Consider the following 24877-nt stretch of genomic DNA (forward strand, 5'->3'; position numbering starts at 1 on the left):
ACTGGATGTAGAACACGGATGTAAGGACAAGGAGCCAGGAACTGCATCCTTTTAGCTGTGCTAAGACATTGGGCTAAACACAATGTACAAGAACATTTCCAGCGAGATGCTATAGGAGGTTTCTCAGCATGTACCAGGAATAGCGTGGCCAGCAGGAGCAGGGAGGTCATTGTTCCCCTGTACTCAGCATTGATGAGGCTGCACCTTGAGTGCTGTGTCCAGTTCTGGGCCCTCAGTTTAGGAAGGATGTTGAGACGCTCCAGCATGTCCAGAGGAGGCAACAAGGCTGGTGAGGGGCCTGGAACACAAACCCTGTGAAGAGAAGCTGAGGGAGCTGGGGGTATTTAGCCTGGAGAAGAAGAGGCTCAGGGGAGACCTCATCACCCTCCACAACTGCCTGAAAAGAAGTTGCAGCTTGGTGGGGGTAGGTCTCTTCTCCCAGGTGACCAGTGACGGGATGAGAGGTCACAGCCTCAAGCTGTGCCAGGGGAAGTTTAGGCTAGATAGTAGATGATAAAAAATCTCCAGATAAAAAGTGTTTTGGCATTGGAATGGACTGCCCAGAGTGGGGGTGGAGTCACCATCCCTGGAGGTGTTTAAAAAAAGACTTGATGAGGCACACTCAGTGCCATGGTTTAGCTGATAAAGTAAGGTTTGGTCACAGATTGGACTGGATGATCTCAAAGGTTTTTTCCAACTTAGTTTATTCTGTGATTCTATGATAATACTTGATATCCTCCCTGGCAGTGTTCAAGGCCAAGTTGGAAGGGGCTTGAAGCAACCTGGGATAGTGGAAGGTGTTCCTGCCCATGGCAGGGGGGTAGAATGAGATGATCCCTTCCAACTCAATCCGTTCTGTGATTGCCTGATCATTCTATGATTCCGGTGGTCAAGAATGCCAAGGGTGGTGTGGGAGCTGGAGGTGTGGAGAAAGATGGATCACCAGCACTTGCAGTCAGTCAGGGCTGGGAGAAAAACATTAAGAAGATCTCCAATAAAAATAATTTAATAAAACCCAAATGCCAAGTCTTGTATGAATTATATATATTGTAATTCCAAGTCTTGTATTAATCCTGCATTGAACTTCCAAAATTCCTGACTCCAGGTTGGGAGAGGGTTAAGAGAAAGCTCTGAGCTCTCTGATTGCATGGGATGCTCCCAAGGATGAGCTGAAATCTCCCTGAAAGGCGTCCTACCCTTTTAACCAGACTCAAAACAGAATGTCTCTCATCATTAAAGTCAATTCTTCCAGGATGGCAAGGAGGGGCATTTTCATGGCTGATTAGCTCTGCAGAGCTCAGGCCAATTCAGCTGTTATGGGCAGATATACTCTGCTCCTGCCTTGCAGTAGCCAGCCTGTTTGCTGGAGTGGGAAATCGCTCGGAGCAGAAGACACTGCACCAAAAATCCTGCACTGGGGACTGAAGAATGGCAAAGCTGCAAAGACAGATCTCAATCCCTGTGTGTTTGACAGTGTTTATATATCAGATCACGGAATCATACAGTCACAGGATAGTTTGGGTTAGAAGGAACCTTAAAATTCATTCAGTTCCAACCCTCTGCCATGGGCAGGGACACTTTCCAATGTCCCAGCGTGTTCCAAGCCCTGTCTTACCTGGCCTTGGACACTTCCAGGGATAGAGCAGCCACAGTTCCTCTGGGCACGCTGTGCCAGGGCCTCCCCACCCTCACAGGAAAGAATATGTCTGCATTCATCTAGAGCTGAGCCAAGAGCTGGGATGGCTGAATGCTGGGAGTGGGACAGGGAAGTGAGGCACTCGGATGCAGAAAGGGGATGCTCAGATGCTCTGCTCTGGAAAGCCAAGTCTGATTTCACTAAGCTTTTCCTTTTCAGTCCCTTCTTCTCTTCTGACTATGCCAGAAAGGAATCAAATCCCTTACAATGAAATTTTACCTTGCCTCCCTATAGCACTTCCCATCCAGAAGCAGCTGAGTGCATTTTGGGGAAGCCAAGGACTGCCAGCAGCTGTGAGGCTGTGAATGTAGTGAGAGCCGATACCCTCTCGAGGGCATTTCCTGGTGGAAAAGGCTTTGTTCCCAGTAGTTGATTTGAATGTTGCACAAAAATCCTGCAAAGAGAAACTGCTGGAACTTGTTTGTGGCTGGGGTCAGCTGGGAAGGGTAAGTGCAAGGCACAGAGGGGACAGTGTCCTGAGTGCAAAATGAAGGATTTCTGGATACCTGAGGTGCTGTAGCCTGGCTTTTGCAAGTTGGAAAGCAAAGAAGGTTGCTGGGGCTGCAGGCAACTGGTGCTAGCTGGAGTGGACTGCAGTGTGTTTCTGCTAGCACCAGGGAGCTGGGCTATATCAGGGGTAATGAGGACGAGATGGGAAAGTACAGGGTCTTGGATCCTTGTATCCTGTGTCTGCAAGACCTCTGTCATCGGAGAGTTGGACACCAAAGTAGATTTATAAGTCATGGGACTGTGATGCACTGTGCCAAGGGCAAGTAAGCTGCAGCCCTCATAAAATCATGGAATGATTTGGGTTGGAAAGGACCTTAAAGACCGTCCAGTTCTGATGCCCGGCCATGGGCACCTTCCACTAGAACAGGTTGCTCCAAGCCCCGTCCAGCCTGGCCTTGGGCAATCCCAGGGATGGGGCAGCCACAGCTGCTCTAGACAACCTGTGCCAGGGGCTCACCATCCTTATAGTAAAGAACTTCTTCCTAATATTTAACCTGGAAAAGCTCCTTGTGGGTTTGATCCAGGCATTTGGTGCAGAAACTAGCAATGCCAGTGGGATGGACAAGCCCTCTGCATAATTACAGAAGATGTGAGGGACAAAGATGTCTGGGAACACCTGTGAATTCTGGGTGCTGACAGAGCTTGGAGATGCTCTCTGTGAATTTGCTCACATGTAGCTTGGTTTAACTCAGCAGTGAAGAAGCTGGAAAGCAGAGGAGTTGACAGGCCAATTTCTATCCCTCTGTAGGTTCTTAGTCCTGATTCTGTCACCCTGTAGTGGAGACAGGTCAAAGCAAGGGTGACCTGAACCGTCTGCAACTATCCCAACTTGGTGGCCTGTGTACAATGGCTTAGGGCAGCATACACACAGGTCAGAGCACCCCAGGGGTGATGTTCTCAAGACTCACATATTAGATATAGGTCCTCTGATTTGCAGACCTACTGAGGAGCACCACTGGCACTGTGAAGAGATTTTCCAGTTAATATCCTGAGCCTTCCCAACAAGGCTTTGCATGGCCCCATCCCTTGAATTGTTTAAGGGTAGGCTGGATGGGGCCCTGAGTAACCTGATCTAGTGAGTGGTATCCCTGCCCATGAGAGTGGGTTGAACCATGTGTTCTTTAACTCCCTTCCAACCCAAACCATCCTGTGATTCTATGATTCTAAATGATTGTCACTTCTGTACCTGGTCATCTACATTGATGCTGGTTCAGTGGTTTTTCCACCCATCTGATGTCAGTTTCCCTCTGGAGACAAGAGGTGGCCAATGATCCATGAAACCCCAGGGCTTCAGCTCATGTGAAGTGTCCACCACTATCTCCTAAGTGGAGTTTGAGGTCATGTAACAGACCTCAGTCCTGGATAACAGAGGCTAAAACAAGTTAATTATCTCAATGTTTACAAAGAGAATTCATTTCTCTGAGAGTGCCTTGCTCCCGAGTCACTCTCATCCACGCTCCTGCCTTGCCCTTTTATCAGCCATCAGCACTTCCCAGGTAGACAGGTGACTTGTATAAGATCACCTCCCACAAGGCAACTCCTCTAACAACAGACAGTGGAGCATTTATTTAATCACCATCTTCGCAGCAATTCTCATCCAAAAACAAGAACCAATTACCCCTCTAAGCCTTTTTAATCCTTTTCCTCTAATATGAGATACCAGGCTGAGGAAAGTAACATCAGCAGTCCCAATTCTTAGATGAGGTGTTCCTCAGAAGTTTCTGCAACTTTTCTAGCCATCAGCCAGGAGTTTGTCACGCTCTGTGAGACTGGGCAGAAGAAGGTGAAGATATTTTCACACCAAGAAAAGGAAGATAGAAATGAGAATTTCATATTAACATCACTTACAAAACAGCTTTAGAAGAAATTAAGGGCCCTTAGTAACCTGATCTAGTGAGTGGCAGCCCTGCCCAGGGCAGGAGTTTGAAACTAGGCGATATTAAAGGCCCATTCCATGATTTTATGAAATAACCCTTCTCCAGGGCAGAGGCCTCCCTAAAATGCTTTCAGAAAGCACAGATCGCAGCATGGTACCTGTAGGCAAATTAGGGAGTTTGGGGTGTTAAAGCTGTGGCAAATTGTGCTGAAAACCACTTTGCCTCGGGTATTTGCTGTAAAATACTTCCTCTTCACCTTTATTCTGACATTTTTATAAGACAATGTAAAAATGTTCATATTCAACAATGCTGTTCTGTTTATTTAAGTAACAACAATTGAGCTTGCAGGCATTTCCTGGAGAAAGCTTTCTGGTGAGGAGCTTTCATGTTTTAACTGCTCATTAATCCTCCTGTGAGCATCCTGGTTTGACAGCATGGATATCAAGGCTGCTACACGATCACTGTTGAGACTATAATATGAACACTTAATGGTGGCACTTAATTCTTAGCACTTAATTATGGCAAGGTGCTTGTTGTGTGTAGTTAAATTACTCCTGCATGAAAATTCCCATTCTTTACCCCCTGGTTCCCACTCATAATTCTTCTCATCACAAGGTGAGTTATTTTCCCCTCTTTCTCCTCACTCTTTACCTTGAGTTCTGTGTGCAGGTGGATCACTTCTTTCTTGCCATTTTGCCCCAAAGGTAATCCATTAATTTCTAAGCAAAGGGAGAGTGAAAGGGTGATAAAAGTAAAATGGGGCTCTTTGTGAAAAAGAGACACTTTATGTGGTCATGAGGTTTCTGTGTGAGCTGAAAGGTTGAAAGGTGGTCTAAGGAGTTGGGTTATGTGTGACACCTCTCTGAGAGCATCTTGGTACTCCTCCATTGCTTCTGGGATCATCTTCCCAGCTCATCTCTCAAACACTTTGGTCTTGTGACTCCATCCTTTCCCTGTCTCACAGTCTGAGCCTGCATCAACCAAAGCATCTTCTTTGCAACTGTCACTCCGTTCTCCATATAGCTGCAGCCTTTTGCAGCCCCCAGAATCTCAAATTTTTGCCTTCTTTTTCTTTAAGTTGCTCCTCAATCTTGCCCATGCACTGCCCCCCGCAGTACCTGGAAGGTCACCTCTTGCTGAAGTCTGCAAAAATCACAGCTCTTCAGTTCTATGCTCATCATTCCTCTCGCCTTCTTTGCTTGGCTCCTCCATTGGCCACATCCTTCCTGCCACTGAGTTCTGAGGTTCCTGCAGAAAGCACTTTTGCTTTGCTTGACATCTTGCACACCAAATCTCTGATCTTGGCTGAGGCCATGAAAACACATCTGTTACATGTACAAGGATGTCTAACACACATGTTGCAGGCTGGAGACCCTCTGCTCTGGAGACAGACTGGGAGAGCTGCAGGTGTCCAGCCTGGAAAAGAGAAGGCTCTGGGGAGACCTTTCAGCACGTTTTAGCATCTAAAGGGGCTCCAGGAGACCTGGAGAGGGACCATGGACAAGGGTCTGGAGTGACAGGAAAAGGGAGAATGGCTTCACACTGACAGAAGGCAGGGTTAGATGGGATATTGGGAAGAAACTGGGAAGAAATTCATCCCTGTGAGGATGGTGAGGCCCTGGCACAGGTTTTCCAGAGATGGTGTCCAGGTTCCCCTGGATCCTTGGAAGTGTCCAAGACCAGATTGGATGGGACTTGAAGCACCCTGGTCTAGTGGAAGGTTTCCCTGCCCATGGCAGAGGATTGGAATCAGATGATTCTGGGATTCTACGAACTGCAGAAATTCTACAGATTTTTTTGAGCTGTTGTACATGGGTGTCTGCATTGCAGCTCTGTGGTGTGCACTCTCTCCTGGGTCTCTAAAAGCTTTCCAAACACAACAGATAATTGGATCTCACTCACACTCATCTGCAGCCCAAAGCATGGCACAGTTTTGATTTCCTGTTTCAAAGACAAAATTTGCTTTGGACGTTTGTACCCATCTTTCTAACAGGCCCCCATAGAAGTACTGAAAAGTTGTGATAAGGTCTCCCTGGAGCCTCCTCTTCTCCAGGCTGAACAATCCCAAGTGCCTCAGCCTTTCTACATAGGAGAGGTACCCCAGACTTGTGATCAATTCTCTATTGACTACAGAAAAAACTTCTGGGACTGCCTCAGAAGAAGACATAATCACAGGATGGTTTCAAGTGAAAGAGCACTTAAAGACAATCTCATTCCAACCCCCTGCCATGGGCAGGGACACCTTCCACTAGACCAGGTTGCTTCAACCTGGCCTTGAACACTCCCATGGATGGGGCAGCCACAGCTTCTCTGGCAACCTGTACTAGTGCCTTATGTCCCTCACAGGGAAGAATTTCTTCCTGAAATCTCATCTAAGCATCTTCTGGTTGCTGCCAGTTTCACAGGCCTACTGAGGGAAGTTCCACTCTTTGGGACAGAGGCAATGATATCCATAAAATATCAAGTAACCCGTAGCCCATGCAGCACTTCTGGCCTGGGGCAAGGATGGCGTTTGAGGCTCCAGAAAGGCCATCACCTCTTACTCATTGCTGGAGCACAGTTCAGCCAAGGAATGTATTTTCTTGGCTCTTCCTGATTATTAAGGACTTAACCACAAGGACTTCCTAACGCCAGTCTCTGCAGATCCTTAGCAAACATGTTGGCCATATCAGCAGCTGAGGCTGCTCCTCCAAGGTGGCTATTATTGCATGTGCCTATTCCTATATTTATCTGTCAGTACCAAACACAAGCTGACTCACAGATCCCCAGATAAGGCTTCTATCCAATGTTATTTCTAAAACACACAATCCTGTCATGAAGATGCCCCTGGGGTGTGTCTCATAGTGGAAGAGCCCACTCTGTTTTCAATCTGCATTCTCAAACACAGCAGCAGCCAGTTTTGTGTGCTCAGGGTAGATCCTTTCAGCAGAGTCTGCACAAGACAGTTCCGCTCTTTCTAAACCAGCATTTCTTGTTTTGGCAGGTGTCTCATCATCTCCCAATATTTGTGAACCTGCACGTGCAATTGTGCTGAATTGAGGGTGGCGTTTTCCCATTCCCTTGCCTCCCACCTTTCCTCCTTCTCTGTCTTTGCTCAGACTGGACACTCATACAATTGTGCTGAGGAGAGCTCAAAGCAGTGGAAGAAATGTCAAAAAACTTTTCTATATTTATTTCATAGATCACAACATTTTTCATTTAAGCCACATTTATTTAAACTGGGGAAAAAAAATGAAATTCAGCCCTCCAGACCTTTCTGGATTATAATGAAAAACTGTTTCCTCCCAAGGGATTCCACAGCAATCTCCTTGAGACAATCGTTCTGCTTCCTTGAACAGCTGCACAGGGTTTTTACAGGAGCCATCCCCGCAGCTTGTGCCACAGAGCCGAGCTTTTCCAGCACAACCTGGGAGCCCAGAGATGTGAGACCCTCTGGGACTGTGAATGGGGTAGGAGTACAGCCTGCACCCAAGGCAACAGGATGGAACCAAAATACAGGAAATCAGCTTCCATGAGCTGATGATCCCTCCTTGCCTCTGACTACATGAACTGTCATAAATCCTACACAAAACAGTTGTATGGTAGCACTTCTCTCTCCCTTTCCTCATGACCCTCTGCCCTTGCACTCAGATTTTGCAATGACTCACCCAGTGGGGCAAAGGCTGTTGCAATCTGTTCCCAGCAGTTTATTCCTCCTCCCTGTGCCACCCAAAACCATGCTCTGGTGGTAATCCTCCTGATGTAGTTACACTGTCTATACCAAGAAAGGAAAAAACATGCTTCCAAGGTTCTTTTACTCCTAAAACTGGTTTAATCCTCTGTTAAACCCTGTTAATATGTAGGCATCTGCAGCTGTACTGCAGTTAAGTTGCATGAAACTATTAATCCTGATTTAGTGCTCAGAGGTGTTGACTAGTCATGTATCTTCAAGCCCCAAACATTTCCCCAAAGTGGTTTGAGCTGCTTGGTGGAAGAGGAGAGGGTTGGAATGGGAGATTTTTTCCAACTTCAGTTTTCTGTGATTCCACAGTTCCACTTTCTTCATCAATAAGAATTCACTCTTCCTTTTACTGGACATGCTTTCAGAGTCTAACTTTTTGATGGTTTCTCTTTTCTACAGCATGAAGTTCATGTTTCCAGTAGCTCCTTCCAGTCCTGCTTGAGAGCTAACAGAGAGCTGGTAGCCCAGCAGCAGAGCACAGCACTGAAAGGTCACCAGCCCAAGCTCTGTGGAGTTGGAGATGAGGAGCTCCGAGGCTGTTTTTGTTGGGAACACCGAGGAGTCAACCATAGAAAGGACTTTGCACTGACTGGCTTTTTAACAGCATGTTTTCGTGTACAGCCACATCAGGTCTTTGTCAGGAGTGGCTCTCCTGAGACATGCTGTCTTGTTAGCTTCAGCCAAGAGGCAGGTGTCCAAGCAACCTCAGCCAGCTCTGCTTCATCCCCTGGCAAGAAGCAGGCATACATTCCAGCAGAGATTTTTGACAAGGAGTTACCAAAATAGCCCTGGAGCCCAAGGTTGGTGTCTCCTGCCACTGCTGTTTCCCTGTAGCCGGGGAAGGTGGTTAAGGCTTCAAGCAGCTGAGAAAATGGAGCTCAGTATCTTCTCCCAGAGAGTGAACACCATTCCGACATCTCTCCCAAGAGCTGGAAGAAAGCAACTTGACATGAGAGTAAGAGGAGAGAGAGAATTGGTAATAGAATGGAACCCAGCAGAAGCTGGGTATTGTATAGGGTCTGTCTGTGCTGTAGCTGGAAGCACACCTGCATCCCTGGAGCAGTGCCTGACCTCCCCATAGCCCCTCTGATGGGGGCATGCCTGTTCCCAGGAAGTAAAAAATGCCACGGGAAGAGCGGTACCAGGGGCTGACTGGGGAAGGTGTTCCCACCCCAGATATGTGAGTCAGCCAGTGCTAGGCTGCGTGTCAAGGGCAGCAATCACGTTTCCTTGTAGCTGTGTTGGTGTGCGTTGGGCAGCACTGCTCAACTCCCAACAGAAAGGGCTGAGGCAAGGAAGTGTTGTGCTTCTGGAGCCTCTGCAAATGACTTGGGGAAGAGGAGAGGATGGGGAGGCACAAATGCAATAGGATGTTCTTCCCTTCCTCCTCTTCCTCGTCAGTAAATCTCTCTAAGGGAGGTGAGACCTCCTCAAACATATGCGGCACCATTTGCCTGCCTGTCTGCACCCTCAGGATGGTGTTAGCAGGGTGAGTCTTGCACCCATCGTGGAGCTGCCAGGGCTCTTGCTCTACCAAACCACCACAGGCACCAGCTGTTCCCCCAGCCCCGACATCAGAGCAGGGAGTCACTGTGCTCAGACACAGCAGAGAAGCTTCTCCGTGAGAAATGCAGAATGTCTACTGTGGCCCTGAACAATGTGCAGCCTGTCTTCGCTATTTTGTTTGGGGTTTGGTTTTGAATACACAAAACTGTCTTGCCTCCCTTTTTCCGCCCAAGAACACCCTGAATAATGCCCGCTTCTCTTTTTTCAGCCCCTTCCCTGAGCTGAATGTGGGGACGGTCAGTTTATCCCGGGCTCCGCCTCTGAATGCCTTTTGTTATGCTCTTGCTGGGCTCTGCGCTGGAAGGAAGGAGGGACACAGAGATGTTTATATTGCATCCAGGCTCTCGCCTGACTGCATCTAACTTGCTATTGTTGGTCAACGATCTTTCAATTACTTGCTGCACTTGGGACTTTGCTCCATGCTTGAAAAAGGCTGATGTAGTTAACAAGCTCCTTCCAAAGAGCAGGCTGGAACTTGAATGATTCCTCTGTGCAGAAGAGTTGCTTGCAAATACAGTCTTTCTTTTTATAAATATTGTGGTTTGAGCATACAGTTGGCTTTTTCCATGCAGCAAATTTACTATTCTTAGTTTTCAAAAAATACTTGTCAGAAATGGCTTGTTGATCTGTTTTTTCTGTTCCCAAGACATGTAAGTTACTTTCTTTTGACATTTTCTTTTTCCTTTGCCCTCTTTGTTCTTTATGCAATATTTTGATTTTCATTGTTAAGGTGGACGTTATCTCAAAATATGCCAGGACTTTGGAGGAGTGGTTTTACAGAGATTATGGCTCTAGGCTGGGAGCCACAATTCCCAGGTCTGCCCTAACTTCAGTACCGGTCTATATAAATCAATATTTTCCCAAACAGATACCTTGGTTTCATAGTGACCTAACTTGAGGTCATCAAATGCTGCTCTTCAGAGCCTACACATCTTCTCCCTAAAATCAGATGGAGATAAATGGGTCAAATCTTTCCATTAATCTCTTTCAAGACGACCTCAAAATAGAAAATCTACAAGAAAGAGACAGAGAAGATACACTGCAAGTAACTTGGCCACTGAGATGCCTTTTGCTGAACCTGGAGGGATCCAGCAGCCTTCCTGATTCTACATAAGATCTTTAATGTCCCTTCCAACTTAAAACATTCTATGATCTTATGAAATACTGTTTATTTTGAATTACATGGAAAACCAATCTCCAAACTTTTGTAATCACTAGAGTTCTTCCTGGGCCCTGCACATAACCCAAGTCCACATGCGGTTTTCAGAGTCTCACTAACCACCGTGTCCTCAACAGCTTCGGAAGAGTGCACTGTTCTTCATTTTCTCTCCCAATTTCTATGCTTCCACAAAGTTTTATTAATAGTTTTCCCCTATCCTAAAAATCTAAAGCAATTGTGCAGATGTAGTTATTATTCTGCTATTCATCATAATTGTGCCTGGTAATCTCTCAGACCTTTGTTCCCGGTAGAACTTGAGTTACTATATTTCTGCCCTTATTAAGCACTTTTTCAAAGGACCTTTGGCCATCCACATCTAAATAAAGAAAAAAGAGAGATTAAATTAGACCTCTAGCAAACTCTGAATTTATACCTAAATGTGCTTAATAATTGGATTTGTGTTGTCAAACATGCTCATAGCAGGATTTCCAGTTGAGTGAGTAGAAAATACAGGGTTTCTCTGCTTACTCCTGCCATTCTGACATTTGTATCAGCTCGGGAACTTGGGTGGAGAAGCTCTATGGTATGAGGGGCACTTGTACCAGTGCGAGGTTTGGGACAGGACCAAGGGAACTGAAACAAAACAAGGGTGAGTTGTTTGCAGGAAATCTGGAGAGGGGAAAAAAAAAAAAAAGTCTTTCAAATGACCCAGTGAGTATTTTGAAGGAAGAGTTGAGGTTGTTAGCTTGGAGAAGTCTCCTTAAAGTCTCCTCTCTTGGAGAAGACCTCTGAGCACCTTCCAGTACCCAAAGGGGTTACCAGAGAGCTGGAGAGAAACCTTGAACAAGGGCCTGGAATGAAAGGACAAGGGGGAATGGCTTCCCACTGCCAGAGGGGGCAGGGTTAGAGTAGATATCAGCAAAAATTCTTAACCTGTAAGGACGGTGAGGCTCTAGCACAGCTTGTCCAGAGAGGCTGTGGCTGCCCCATCTCTGGGAGTGTCCAAGGCCAGGTTGGACAGGGTGTGCAGCAATCTGGTCTAGTGGCCCCACCCATGGCAGGGGGTGGAACGAGGTGGTCTTTAAGGTCCCTTTCAACCTAAACCATTGTGAGATTTTTACGATAAGGCCACATGGCAGTTTTTACGTGTAGAGCTGCCTCGCACACCTCCACAGGCAGCAAAAAAGCATCTTGAGTGAATACATTTGGTCTGGGCATGATTGTGTTCGGATTCAGAATTCACTGGTGCTGCAGAGGTGAAGCACTCAGAGGTGAAGGAAAGACGAGTTTTGGGGAAAATGGAAGGACCTGCAACAGGACAGGGTGCCTTTTGCTGAGGATTTGGGAATGTGGGCAGAGGTTGTAATGGGTGGAAACAACAGGTTGGGTGAGGAGTAGAAAAACTAGTGATGCTGGGTTACAAGATAATTGGAGAGAGTTGATTCCAGGCCCTTGGCTAGGGAGTTATTTCTGAAGTTCAGGACTCATGAGATGTGAGCTCATCTCAACAGCAGACAAAAAGCCTGTACAATGCAGCATTATGCTTATGGTTTTATGTGATTTTTGACCTCTGATATCACCATGACATGATCTATTTTGATAAACATACTATTGAACCAACCTCCTAGGGAAGATCCACTGTTTACATGTCTGCAATACCCAACTCAGCTGTGACTCAGCCATCAGCAATGATGTTCTGACCTTATTAATATCAATGTAAATCTTCTTAATGCAGACATAATTTCACCCCAGAGGCCAATTCATTAATTAGCATGTCCTGCTATCCTGTCATTGGGCATATGAAGTCGGTAGTAACTTGGCTTGTATATGGAGCAAATATATGCTGAGTAAATGCGGATTCAACTGCACACATAACGACAGCGGATGGGGCCATAAATGTTTGGCAGCAAAAGTGAACAGAGGTGAGTGTAACTCTTCATTCCAGACCTAATTCAGTGCTGGTGGTACATGTTTATTTGCTTGAAGTTTGTTTGTTGTACTTGCTTGTTTATAGTTGTCTAAAATCAATGTCTATGGAAACGGTTGTTGAATTGGTTGTTTATTTCACATACTGCATAAAGTTGTGTGAGTCAGAATATCATGGATAGAGTAGCCTGAGTGGGAAAGGATCCACAAGGATCAGTGAGTCCAACTCCTGGCTCCACACAGGACACCCCAACAATCCCACCCTGTGCCTGAGAGCATTGTCCAAATGCTTCTGGAGCTCTGGCAGCCTTGCAGCCACCACAAACCCTGGGCAGCCTGTTCAGTATCCGACCACTCTCTGGGGGAAGAATCTTTTCCTAATAGTCACCTAAACCTTCCATAACACAGCTTCAGCTCATTGGTTCTGTCCCTGGTACCCAGAGAGCAGAGATCAGTCACTGAAGTGTTGCTTTGATGATGATATGTTTTTAGCTGTGATACACAGGGCTCTTCCATCCCTCAAGGCAATCCCCTCCCTATGTGAAGTTTGCAAAAACACCATTGTCCTGCTGTGTCTGTGGCCAGGAAAGGGTGTTTTAACCATTCTAGTACATCTATTATGAAATGTTTTTGGAAAAAAATAGCCCAGTCACAATTCTGGGCTAACCTAACTCCTCTCCTTCCAAACAATATTTCATGTCAGCAAGTTGCCCGTGAATTAAAAAAAAAAACCAAACTCAAAAACCAACAAACAGACAAACAAACAAAACCCCAAGCAAAAACAAAACAAAAACCTAAACCCAACAAAAAACCCCAAAGCAAACAAACAAAAAAACCCCTCCAAAACAAAAACCAAAACAAAACAAGAGCAACAACCAAAAAAAAACCCAAAACATTTTTTAACATTTTTTGCATGTTACAATGAAACAGATTAAAGTTAATATAACAATAATTATCTCCTGCAGCTAATATTCGATGTAGACAGTGCCAGCGAGGGCAGTGTGATCACTAACAAGATTAGGAAAGGATTTCTTCTCTTGTGCAACACTCATAGATGTTACTCTTCTCCCAAGTATTTGAGATTCGCTGCAGGCAGCTTTTGAACGCTCTGTTATCTGGGCCATTGGTTTCTTGTGATGTCAGAACTCTCTCTTCCTGTTTTCATTCACTGAATGATCCTTCTTAACTCTTTTGTTAAGTGATTTAAAGTTTGCCTGATATAAAACAACCATCAACCACTACACAGATCTAATAATTCCAGTTATCGAGTAAAAAACTTTTTGATTCCCCAACTGCAAAAACCTTTTGAATTGCTAATTTCCCAGGTTGCCCAGGAAAGTTGTGGCTGCCCTGTCCCTGGAAGTGTTCAAGGCTAGGTTGAACAGGACGTGGAGGAATGTGCTCTATGGGGTGGTGTCCCTGCCCATGGCAGGGGGTTAGAATGAGACAAGCTTTGAGATCCCTTCCAACACAAACAATTTTGTGATTCTGTGATTCTATGATTCTATGACTCTTAAGGAACTACGGTTGGGAAAAGGGTGGGGAGAGATCCAAGGATGCATGGTACCTTGTGCTTTATCTGCCTAGATGGATAAAAACCCACATAAAATGCTGTGCACAAAAGCAGTTTGCTAAATCTGACACCAATGAAATTCAACTGCTATCTAGGATGGGAACAATTTCTCCAAGTTTATTTGCACTCTTACCTAATATTTTTACCTTTTGTCTTTTGTGCAACAGTGAGCTATGTTTGGCAAGAAAGGGGGGAGCAGATGTTGTGAAAATATAAGTACTGTTATCACTGATAACTGCAAGTGAACACAAACAGGAAAGACAAAGTAGAGGATGGGGGTAATATTTGACAGTAGATGCCAACCCCAGCCCTGAGCTGGCTGTATCTGGTTAATCCATGCCAGAACCGCTTCCACTGGTTGGAACCTTTTGGCATCACTTGGTGGGAGGAACTTGTCCTGGCAGCACCTGTGTGACTGTGCTGGTTTTGGGTGACAAGGCTTTGATGTGAGAGTGGCTCCTGTGAGGAGGTGCTGGAGCTTCTCTCTTGTGTCTGATGGAGCCAAGGAGGGCATGGGGGTGCAGAGATCCGCCTGCAGCTCATGGACACCCAGCTCTCGCATGGGGATGCCTGAAGGAGGCTGTGACTGCATGGGAAGCCCAAGCTGGAGCAGGGGCAGAGTGTGAGAAGTCCAACCCCTAAGGAGGAAGGAGCGATAGAGACAATGTGTGATGGACTCAGCACAGCTCCTTTCCCTGTCCCCCTGCACTACTTGGAAGGAGGAGGTAGAGAATCATGAGGGAAATTGAGCCTGGGAAGAAAGGAGGGGTGGGGGAAAAGTGATTTAAGATTTGGGTTTATTTCTCCTTGCCCTACTCTGATTTGATTGGAAATAAATTAAGCTGATTTCCTCAATCTTTTTGCCCATTACAGTAACTGATGACTGATCTCTCCCTGCCCTTATCCCAACAATGAGCCTTTAATTGTTTTTTCTTTCCCTGCCTAGCTAAGAGGGGAGTGAGAGCAGTTTTAGGAGGCACCCGGTGTCCAGACAGGGTCGCCTCACCACAGTGACAATCCAGAGAGCAGTGTCATGCTTTGCTTGTATCCTGAGCTGGCTGACTCTCAGAGCCAGACTGGCTTTTCTGGCAGCACCTGGGAAAATGACTAGGTATCTGAATCCACAGATTCACAGGGCATGCTGGCAGTTGTCTGTGTCCCAGGAATATAGATGTATGTAGAAATAGCCTCTCTGTGCCTCCATTTCTGCATAGCCTACAAGGGATTTGCAACTTATTTCTCATCATTCACACCTTTTTGGTTTTATGTTACCTTTGAACACCAGGTCAGCCCAGCCCAGCCCAGCCCAGCAGTTTTAAACTAAACCCAAGATTTCATCCTCCTTCTTGAGCTTCAAGCAGAAAAGGCAAAATCTCTGAGCAATGGTTTTGCTAGAGATAATTAACTGACAAGAAAAAACCAACCAGTCTTTAGAATGTTTTCTTTCCTATCTGCTCAACACCCTTCGTTATCCCAGTAACTTCAACAGAAATCACTAAGGCTCCCACTGAGAACCTCCCTCAGAGAGGTAACTAACATTTATATTTCTAAACAGAAATTAACTATTTAAATATGGTGAGTTGGCTATTTCCACCCAGTCTGCTGTGTGTCTATGCATTGCTGTACCTAAACCTGGTCATCCTTTTGGAGAGAAAAGTGTGAATAGTATCTTTTTCCCTTTTTATTCTTTTAATAATAAATTCTCAACTGTTGACATCTTTCCTCGCTCAAAACAATTTGTGTAAGTCCAGACACAATCATATTCCTGGAGACAGACCAAAGGTAACAGTTACCCAAGAACTCCACAGACTGTCAACTTTCTCACATCTTTTTCACTCTGTTAAAGATGAAAGGTCTAAAATTTTCACTCTTCCTGCTGCAAAGGACATTCTTGCTGTGTGTCCAACAGAGTTTGCTGCTTTGCCCACAAATTCAGCAGAGAATGACTTTTAACTTCTTTATTCTTCCTTCCTCAGGCCTTTGCTGTTACAAATTAGGGCCCAGAAATCCTTGGAGACCATTAGCTTGTTTTCCAAGGTAGGGATCCTTTTTTCAGAGCCTTTTTTTTTTTTTTTTTTTTTTTTTTTTTTTTTGCTTACACCATTAGAATCATAAAATCACAGAGTGATTCGAGTTGGAAGGGATCTAAAATCTTACCTCATTCTTATCCCATCCCACCCCTGCCACGGGCAGGGACAGCTTCCACTATATGAAGTTGCTCCAGCCCCAGTGTCCAGCCTGGCCTGGGACACTGCCAGGGATCCAGGGGCAGCCACAGCTGCTCTGGGCACCCTGTGCCAGGGCCTTACACCTTCACAGGGAACGATCTCTTCCCATATTGATTCCTAGGCTGCTCAGAGCCCATTCAGCCTCGCCTTGAACACTTCCCTCCCCTTCAGCCTCGAGGTCTCCCCATGCCTCAGGCCCACACTCACAGTGTCTGGGCTGGCATTCCCGAGGTCGGGAGGACATAACCCCACCTCTGGGGGGACCTTTTCAGGCTCACCTGGGGTACGGTGACAGCCAGGATGCTGGTGGGACAGACCCCCAGGAGCCAACCCCTCTCCATCACGCACGGGGGGCAGCGCAGCCCAGCACGGGGCTGCTCCATCCCAGGGCAGTGCCCGGCCCCTCTGCTGGCACTGCTGGGGCACCTCCAGCGCTGGGGGCAGTCCCGAGGCCCGCAATTCAGGACGGGCATTAAGGGGCTGGAGCGTGCCCAGGGAAAGGAACAGAGTCGAGGAAGGCTCTGGAGCACCAAGAGCGGTGAGAAAAGGAGGCTCAGGGGGGACCTTGTGGCTCTGCACAACTCCCTGACAGGAGGGGACAGCAGGGGGGGATTTGGGATCTGGGAACAGGGACAGGAGGAGAGGGAACGGCCTCAAGTTGTGCCAGGGGAGATTCAGCTTGGACACCAGCAGGAATTTCTCCATGGAAAGGGTTGTCAGGTACTGCAGGGGCTGCCCAGGGAAGTGGTGGAGTCCCCACTCCTGGAGGTGTCCAAGGAGGGAACTGTCTGTGGCACTCGGTGTTCTGGGCTGCTTGACAAGGAGGGCGGGGGGCGTCACAGCTGGGACTGGGTGATCCTGGAGGTCTTTTCCAGTCCCAATGATTCTGGGATTCTGTTACTCCAATTAGCCTTCCTCTAACTGGGGCAATGCTCGTGCTGTATCTGTGCCAGCTGCTGCTTTCTCACCTGTAATATTTAACTAATGGGGAGCAGTAAAGGGGCTTTAATTTTACAGCTCAATTTTAAATCGACTAATCTCCCAGGAAATGCCATTTCACGGTTTGGGAATTGCCGTGTGTTTTAATCTCTGCTTGTTAAACTTACTGAGATGAGAAACTCACCCCTAAGTGAGGAATTCGGCAGCTGTACGACCTAACCAAGAACTGCTCCTACTCTGCCTAAACTAGGGGTTGTAATTAGTGGGCCGATCCTGTGACTCCGTGATTCCCTGATCCGCCCCCTCCCCGCCGCCATGGCCGCGGGGGTGACGTCACTAGCCCCGCCTCCCTAGGTCCCCCCCACTCGCGGCCACCGTAGCGGGATCGGCGGAGGCCCCGCGGCGGCCGATGGTCCGCGTTGTGCCGCCGCCCCCCGCCCGCCCCGCTCCGAGCCGGCAGCGGCCGCAGATGGCGCGGCGGGCACCGGGAAGGCGGGGCGGGAGGTCACCGGCACGGCCTCCCCTGCCGCTGCTGCTGGCGCTGCTGGCGCTGGTGCTGGGCCCCGCCGCCGGTGAGGAAGTGGCGGTGTCCAAGGAATGCGACAAGCCGTGCGCCAACGGCGGGCGGTGCCAGCCGGGCACCGGGCAGTGCGAGTGCCAGCCTGGCTGGGTGGGCGACCAGTGCCAGCACTGTGGGGGGCGCTTCAGGTGAGTCCCCGCAGGGCGAGGAGCGGAGACGTGCCCTGGGGTGGGGGACGGAGCACGGGGACGTGCGGGGTCGGAGTAGACGGGGGTGGACTGGCTGGTTCGGCGTTGGTTCGCGGTTCGTGTCTGGTTTGGGGGTTCGGGAGTGGCTCGGAAGTGAGGTTAGATTTGGGGTACGCGTACGAAAGGCTGGTTCAAGGGTGCGGGGCGGCTTTGAGTGAGGAGTTAGTTTGGACCGTAGGGATCGGGCTGGTTTGGGGTACGGAGGGGAGTGTGTGGCAGCCACATCAGGGGTAGGGGTGAGGGACAGGGCAAGGGAAGAAGGGGGGAACACAGCAGTGGCTCAGTGGCCCGGGTCAGGTTGCCCAAAGGAACACTTGAGGGAAATAGGGACGTGGGTAATAGAAGCAGGTTTGGGCATTCAGACGGAGTGGGAGGCTGAGGGGGTCCAGGGATGATGAGTGAGGGCAGTAGGGTCGTGGTGCGAGGGGAAGGGCCGGGTCACAGCAGAAGTGAGGGGCGGGACCAGGTGCGGTCAAAGGTGAGCGGCATATGGAAGTGACGCTAAAGGCGAGTGGCAGGTCAAAGGGGTGGTGAGGGACACTCAGGTGATGATAAAGGCGAGGGGCAGGTCCAGGTGACGGTGAGGATGCGGGTGTTAGGGCAGGATAGGAACGTGTTGCGGGGACAACTGGGGCTGGGTCTCTGTGCAATGAAGGTGAGCGTGGGGCTGATTCAGGAGGATGCTGGTGTAAAGGGATGGGCAGGAGCCATGCAGGGGGACAAAAGGGATTTGGATGTGGAGGAAGAGGTGGGTGTGTGGAAACAGGCTTGAGGGGTGATGGCAGCATGGGTGTGATGGGGTGACAGTGTGCAAGGCTAGACCTGGAGGTCCATAGAGCGGTTGGGGCTTCCTGGGAGAGATCTGAGAGCAATGGGATGTGGATGTTGAATGCCCCAGTTGGTGAGTATGGGATGTTTGTAATGCAGAGAGGCACCCCTTAGGAGGCTGAATTGTTGGTGTTTGTTGGCTGGGGTTGCAGAGGCGTAATTGGCGATCAGCCCCTCTAAGGGGCTGTGTAGGAGCAGGGATGTGGTTGTAGGGCACTGCATCAGTGGGGTCTGGTGGATTGCCGAGCCAGGAAAATGTTTGATTTAAATTTTAGTAGGTTTGGACAGAAGGTAAGGCTGGAGGGAAGTGCAAGGGGGATATTTTTTTGGCAGCAGGGTTAGGTTTGGGAGTCTGAGGATGTTGGGTGAATGGGGGTGACTTTTTGTGTGGATGTGGCTGGAGCTGGAAGCAGATGGGAGCAGTGAGGAGCAGGACAGAGGAGGACAGCTTGGGTGTGGGACCAGTTCCGGGGCGGGGAGAAGGACTAATGTGGAGATGGGACTAGATCAGACTGAGAACAGGTTGGAGGGGAAGGGCGTGCAAGTGGGATTTAGGGCGGGGTGGAGACTTTAGGGGTTTTTAGGGGGGGGCGTTTAGGGAAGCTTCTCTTGGCAGATCAGCAGGTGCTGGTTTTGGTTAAAGGTTATTTCAGGAGAGGTTTGTGCAGGGGAGAGAAGCAGTATCCTTATAGGAGTAGTTGGCATTTGGGAGGCTCATCTTCTGGAACTGTAATGCTGCTGGCTCTTGGGGAGGGACAGTGGGAATAGCAGCCTGGTGGAAGGAAGCTCCTGGGCTTGTGGGGAGACAAGACTGGGCAGTGAGAGGGGATTGAACAGGACAGAGGGTATTGGGAGAGTCCCGCTGCTTCAATTTATTTTTTTTTTTTTGAGAAAAAAAGGCTAAAGGAGGGCTCTGGGCAGGGGGCTGGAACCCCCTGACTCTGCACTGGTCCAGACCATGTGCTAACGACCATGTGTGGGAATGGGGGGTGTCTGCACAGGACAGTGATTTTTGGACTATATGATGATGGAAAGTGTGTTTCTGCAGTGCTGGGGCCAGTTATTTTAGTGTTGGGTTACTCGGCTGGGTTGTGTGTCTGAAGTGTATCCCACTGGATGAGAAAATGGAAATCTTCACGTGAGTAGGCTGGGGATGCTCCCTGGCTTCTCTATTATGGTAAGAGTTTCTGTAAGATGGTTACCTGCCTTGGATTTGTCAGCTGTGGCAGTCAGAGAGCCAGTGTGTGTGTCTGCATGCATTAGGTGAATTCCCTGGCAGGGCTGATTCCTGGAAAAGAAGGAAATGAGAAAAGGATTATTATCCTAGGCAGTGACTGCTTTCTTGGGAAGCTACTGCAAGTACCAGGCACCCTTTGACGTTGTTTATGGATTTGGGAGGAGGGTAACTGTCTGTATAATCTGAACTCATGGAAGAAAAGTAATTTTTTTACTTGGACTTATTGACAGTCTGTAGATGAGTATGTATTGCAAACAGTTTGAAAGGCGTTTTGTGTGGAAACAATTCCAGGCTAGGCATGCCCTGGAATTCCAAACCTGCCTTTTTAATGTCTTTTTGCCACTGTCATGGTAAGCATTTTGTTTTAGTTGGGAGAGAGCTTTAAGGAATAGCCTCATACCTGTTACTTTCTTGGAGAAACTTAGGATATTTGTCATTTTAAGGGGACTGGATTTGAGATGCTTCTTTTCCGTATGGCAATCCCAATTAAGAAAAAGAATTGGTATATGTTCACTGTTAATAGAACCTCAATTTTTTATCCTCTTACCTGTTTTGATAAAGCTTCTTTTTTCTTTCTCGCTTATAATTGTAGTCTAAAATTTTGCCTGAAAATATAATGTATGTTTTTCTCTGTAGGTGGTTTATTTGCCTATTTATTAGTTTATTAAAGAGTTGAAGTTTCTAGTAATGTTTTTAAACCTGGAGCTCAGAGAAGTGCGAACAAGCAGCGTTCAGAGTTTTTCAGTCGTGCCTTCTTTCACATGCCTTGAGTTTACTCTGTCTCCTGTCAGAATTGGCTCTGCAGGAGGTTTTGTTTTGGTTCACGGTTGTCAAGAGTTTGGCTTTAAAGGACTTAATGTGTTATTAGATGCTGTAGGTACAAATGGGAAGTAGAAGAGCAGGTGAAAATTATTTTCCAAGTGCAGTGTATTTTATGAGCTTATCTGCTGGACTGAGACATGTAATTAAATTTGCCTTGTTAATCATCCTGTCTTATCTAGATGTATATGATGACTATATTTGTGGCCTTGACTGTTTTCATTTACATTGTGAAGATACACCTTGTGCTTCACTGACCTAATAATCTCTCCCATCTTCTTGTGTTCACAGTGAAGGATGAACATTGTAGCATAGAGTTGCAGTCTGCTAATATTCCCTTTCCCTTTTTCCCTGGGAAATCTTTTTTTTAGACTGCAGTTAGATGTATGAGGAACACACTCCAGATTAGTGGTGGTCTTTAGAGATAGACGGCTGATTTAGGAAGGACTTCAGGTGACTTTTTTTAAGGTGTGGAACCAGCCACTTTAGTTGTTCAAAGATAAACATCTTGGTGTTAATGGAAGCTGAAATAGAAAACACAAAATGTGCCTGATGTGCTTGTGTCTTCTCTTTCAGTACAAACCTTCAGAGGGCTCTGGGCTGACTGGATGCTGTTGAGGGCTTCGAGCTGCCATGATACGGGCAGGAGAGGAGCTGCTGCTGGGAGGGATGAGAAATTTCCCAGTCACAGAGCTGCAGCAGCATCCTGAGATAACATTTGGAGCAGTGGGAGCTTGGGAGCTCCAAACTGAAAGTGGAATTGGCAGCACTGATTATTGAACAATCAAAAAGATGCTGCACACTTGGTTAACAGACTCTTCACTATCTGCAGCTCAGTGACACAGCCTCTTGTTCTGCCTAAACTGAGTTGTCAGGCAGCTGCCTAATTAGGAGATGGAATTAAGGTTGGAAAAGCCCTCTAAGGTCATCGAGTCCAAGTGCCCCCCCAGCACTGCCAAGATCACCACTAACCACATCCACATGTTTTTGAGCACTTCCAGGGGTGGGAACTCAGCCTCTTTCCTGGCCAACCTTTCCACGAAGACATTTTCCCCAGTATCCAGTTTAACCCTCCACCACAAGTGCAACTTGAGGCCATTTTCTCTTGGTCCTGTCTCTTGCTCCCTGGGAGTAGAGCCCGATTCCCCCTGGCTGCACCCTTCTGTCAGGGAGTGTTAGAGAGAGAGAGAAAATGAGCTCTTCTCATTCTAACCCACTGAGTTTTTCCAGGCTGAGTCCCTCCAGCTCTCTCAGCCACTCCTCACCATACAAGGGAGGTAAAGCACACGGCAAGAAATGACCTCTGGTTCACATGGATTTATTGTCCTGAGATTGTAAAGGGTTGAATTAACAAATTCAGGATAATGATTGACTTCTTCAACAGTCAGTGTATGTGGATTGTGTGTGTAGGCTCACTGATGGGCAGTTTGATGTATGGTGGTAGCTGAAAATAATATTTTGACTGTATAATGAAATACCAAATAATTCCAGGAATATGGATTTTGTGTGTACAGGCACTTGTGCTCCTTTCATGGTAATACTTTTTCTGTGGTGGGAGATGGCAAATGCTAAGCAGGACTTAACCATTCAGCCTGACAGTTGGAGAGTAAAAAAAAAAAGATTAGCGTGTATCCTTTAAACTCCCTTTTTATTAATATAATGGGAGCAGTTATGTGTTGCTGATTAAATGTTATGAAGGACTTGGTGGTAATAGAGTGTCCTTGGCCAAAGAATATTACAGTGAAGAGGAATTTTATCTCTAGATTTGTGTAAATCACAACCTGAGAGAGTGTGAGCTGGAAAAGAGCTATCACAATTCTCTTTGTTAAAGAAACACGAACTTTTGGTCAAAATCTTAAATACAAGCTATTGTCTTTAAAAAGCTACCTGAGGCAGTTTGTAGATTTAGGAAGGTCCGGAAGCTGCTTAATAGATCCAAGGATGTTGGCAATTTGAATCAAATCAATTTAAGTGCTCAAATTAGATCTGGGGGCTGCATTTGTGCCTGATCCTTATTCTGTTTCTCCCTTTTCATTAGGATAGTATTATGCTTTAAAATTATTTTATCTTCCATGCTGCTTAATGAAAGGCTCACTCAAGCACTATGCACTGGTAAAAAAGAATTAGCTATTCAGGTAGGAAATACTTAAAGATCATCAATTCTAATGAATACACGGAGAAAAAAGAACAATTATGTGCTTTTATTTAGTTCTTGGAGGTACGTGTGGATATCTTTATGCATGCATAGCTATATTTCTATCTATCCATACATGTGTATAATATATAAATATATATTTTGTGGCTTGGAGCAACTTGGTCTAGTGGAAGGTGCCATGGCAGGGGCATGGGACTAGACGGTCTTCAAGGTCCTTTCCCATGCAAATCATTCCATGATTCTATTTAAATGGTCTGTTCATTGAGAAACTCATGGCTAATATTTAATCTGAATTCTGTGTTCTCACACTGTTATATTGGATGATCTGATATTTTACTAGGACTGTTTTAAGAACAAAACTTCACCTGTTGAATTATTCAATATTTTTAAAATATCTGAGTTGTTCTGCAGTTTTTGCTGTGCACTAAACGAGAGCATAAATATTTGACTTGGGGGAGGTTTTGTTAATGTTTGCAATAAGCTCACTACTTATTTTCAGTCTGCTTTATAGTAAGGAGGCAGGTAGTGGAAAATTCAGAGCAGTCAGACAAAACAGCTCATGCTGGATCCTCCCCATCATCTCTGCTTCACACACATCCAGTGTCTTCCCTATTGGAGCTTTGGAATCCCTACTGGAATTGTTGGAATCACTGAATACTTCGTGTGTGTGAGAGAGGAGTAAGTCCTGTCCTATTCCTGTCTTCCTGCTGAGCATGTCTGAGCATGAGACCTCTTGAAAGAGAGCAGATAAAGGATAACCTTCCTCTGCCTGCCAAATCCAGGGACATATCACTGACTTAGACTTATAAACACCTCCTTATGTGCACTGCGCACCATTTCTGTCTCATTTCTCTGTTTCTGTATCAGGAAGTACCTGCCTGAGTCCCTTAGCAGTTGTCTGACACTGCTCTGGATTTTTCCAGGGTTTCAGTCTCAGTTGTTCCTTTTGTTTTGGATGCAAAATAATCACAGAATGGTTTGGGTTGGAAGGAACCTTAAAGGTCTTCTTGCTCTAACCCATGTGGTGGGCATGGACACCTTCCACTAGACCAGGTTGCTCTGAACCCTGTCCAATCTGATCTTGAACACTTCCAGGAACGGGGCGGCCGCAGCCTCTCTTGGCAACTAATAAAATAAGCTCAGGTCCAACCAGGTGTTCGTTACCCTCTTCATCAGTTTACATTTAACATAAGTAGCTTACATTGGAATACCAAAAAATGACTGAGATTAGCACTGTTTGCACAGAAAATAGTTGCTTTCCTTAATTAAAAAAAAAAACAATCTAGGACCAGCAATCCGTTTATCTTGTGTCCTGATACATTTAAATAATATTTGGAATGTATGTGATGGATTTCCTGGCTTGTTCCTCTGAAGCTTTTGTGAGCAATCAGATTTCAAACTCTGAGTTTCCTGTGCCTAACATGTCCACGAAATCCATATATTTATGAAATAAATGAAAATTTTATGAAAATCCTATATTTAGGTAATGCTGCTGACCAAGCTGTTGTCTTACTGTATTAACTTAGGATACCCTTGGGCCCTCTTTTCTTGAACAGTTTCCTTGAAGAATTTTTTTCTAATTTGAAGTTCTAAGCACAGTACTTGGAATTAACTTCTTGATTAGGTAGAGCTTTGCTTTTTTTTTCTGCACTCAAAATATTCCCAGCAAATAGGAGCTTTTAAATCACAACTTCTAAAGCATAGTAAGAAAACAGAGTAAAACAGGTAGAAGATGGGGTTGAGAATGATGTGATTCTGTAAGTGAAGTAGTTTTAGAGAAGGAGGGAGCTGCTCCAAACTGGAATTTACCGTAAGAAGGACCATAGCAGTTTTATGCCAGTGCTTTGTTCTTGCACAGCCATGTGTTCACATCTG

The 24877-nt window shown here is 46.6% G+C and overlaps 1 protein-coding gene across 1 annotated transcript in view; it reads left to right on the forward strand.

The window, feature by feature from the left end:
* Positions 1 to 17564: 17564 nt before the first annotated feature.
* ATRN (attractin) overlaps positions 17565 to 24877 on the forward strand; it is a 141449-nt gene continuing 134136 nt past the window's right edge. Inside the window, exon 1 of the mRNA XM_014891421.2 lies at positions 17565 to 17903. Within this exon, the coding sequence (XP_014746907.2) occupies positions 17605 to 17903 (299 nt within the window). The 5' untranslated portion in view covers positions 17565 to 17604. The remainder of the gene's footprint in view (positions 17904 to 24877) is intronic.

Source organism: Sturnus vulgaris, chromosome 4, assembly GCF_052056855.1.
Source record: "Sturnus vulgaris isolate bStuVul1 chromosome 4, bStuVul1.hap1, whole genome shotgun sequence".
Lineage (NCBI taxonomy): Eukaryota > Metazoa > Chordata > Aves > Passeriformes > Sturnidae > Sturnus > Sturnus vulgaris.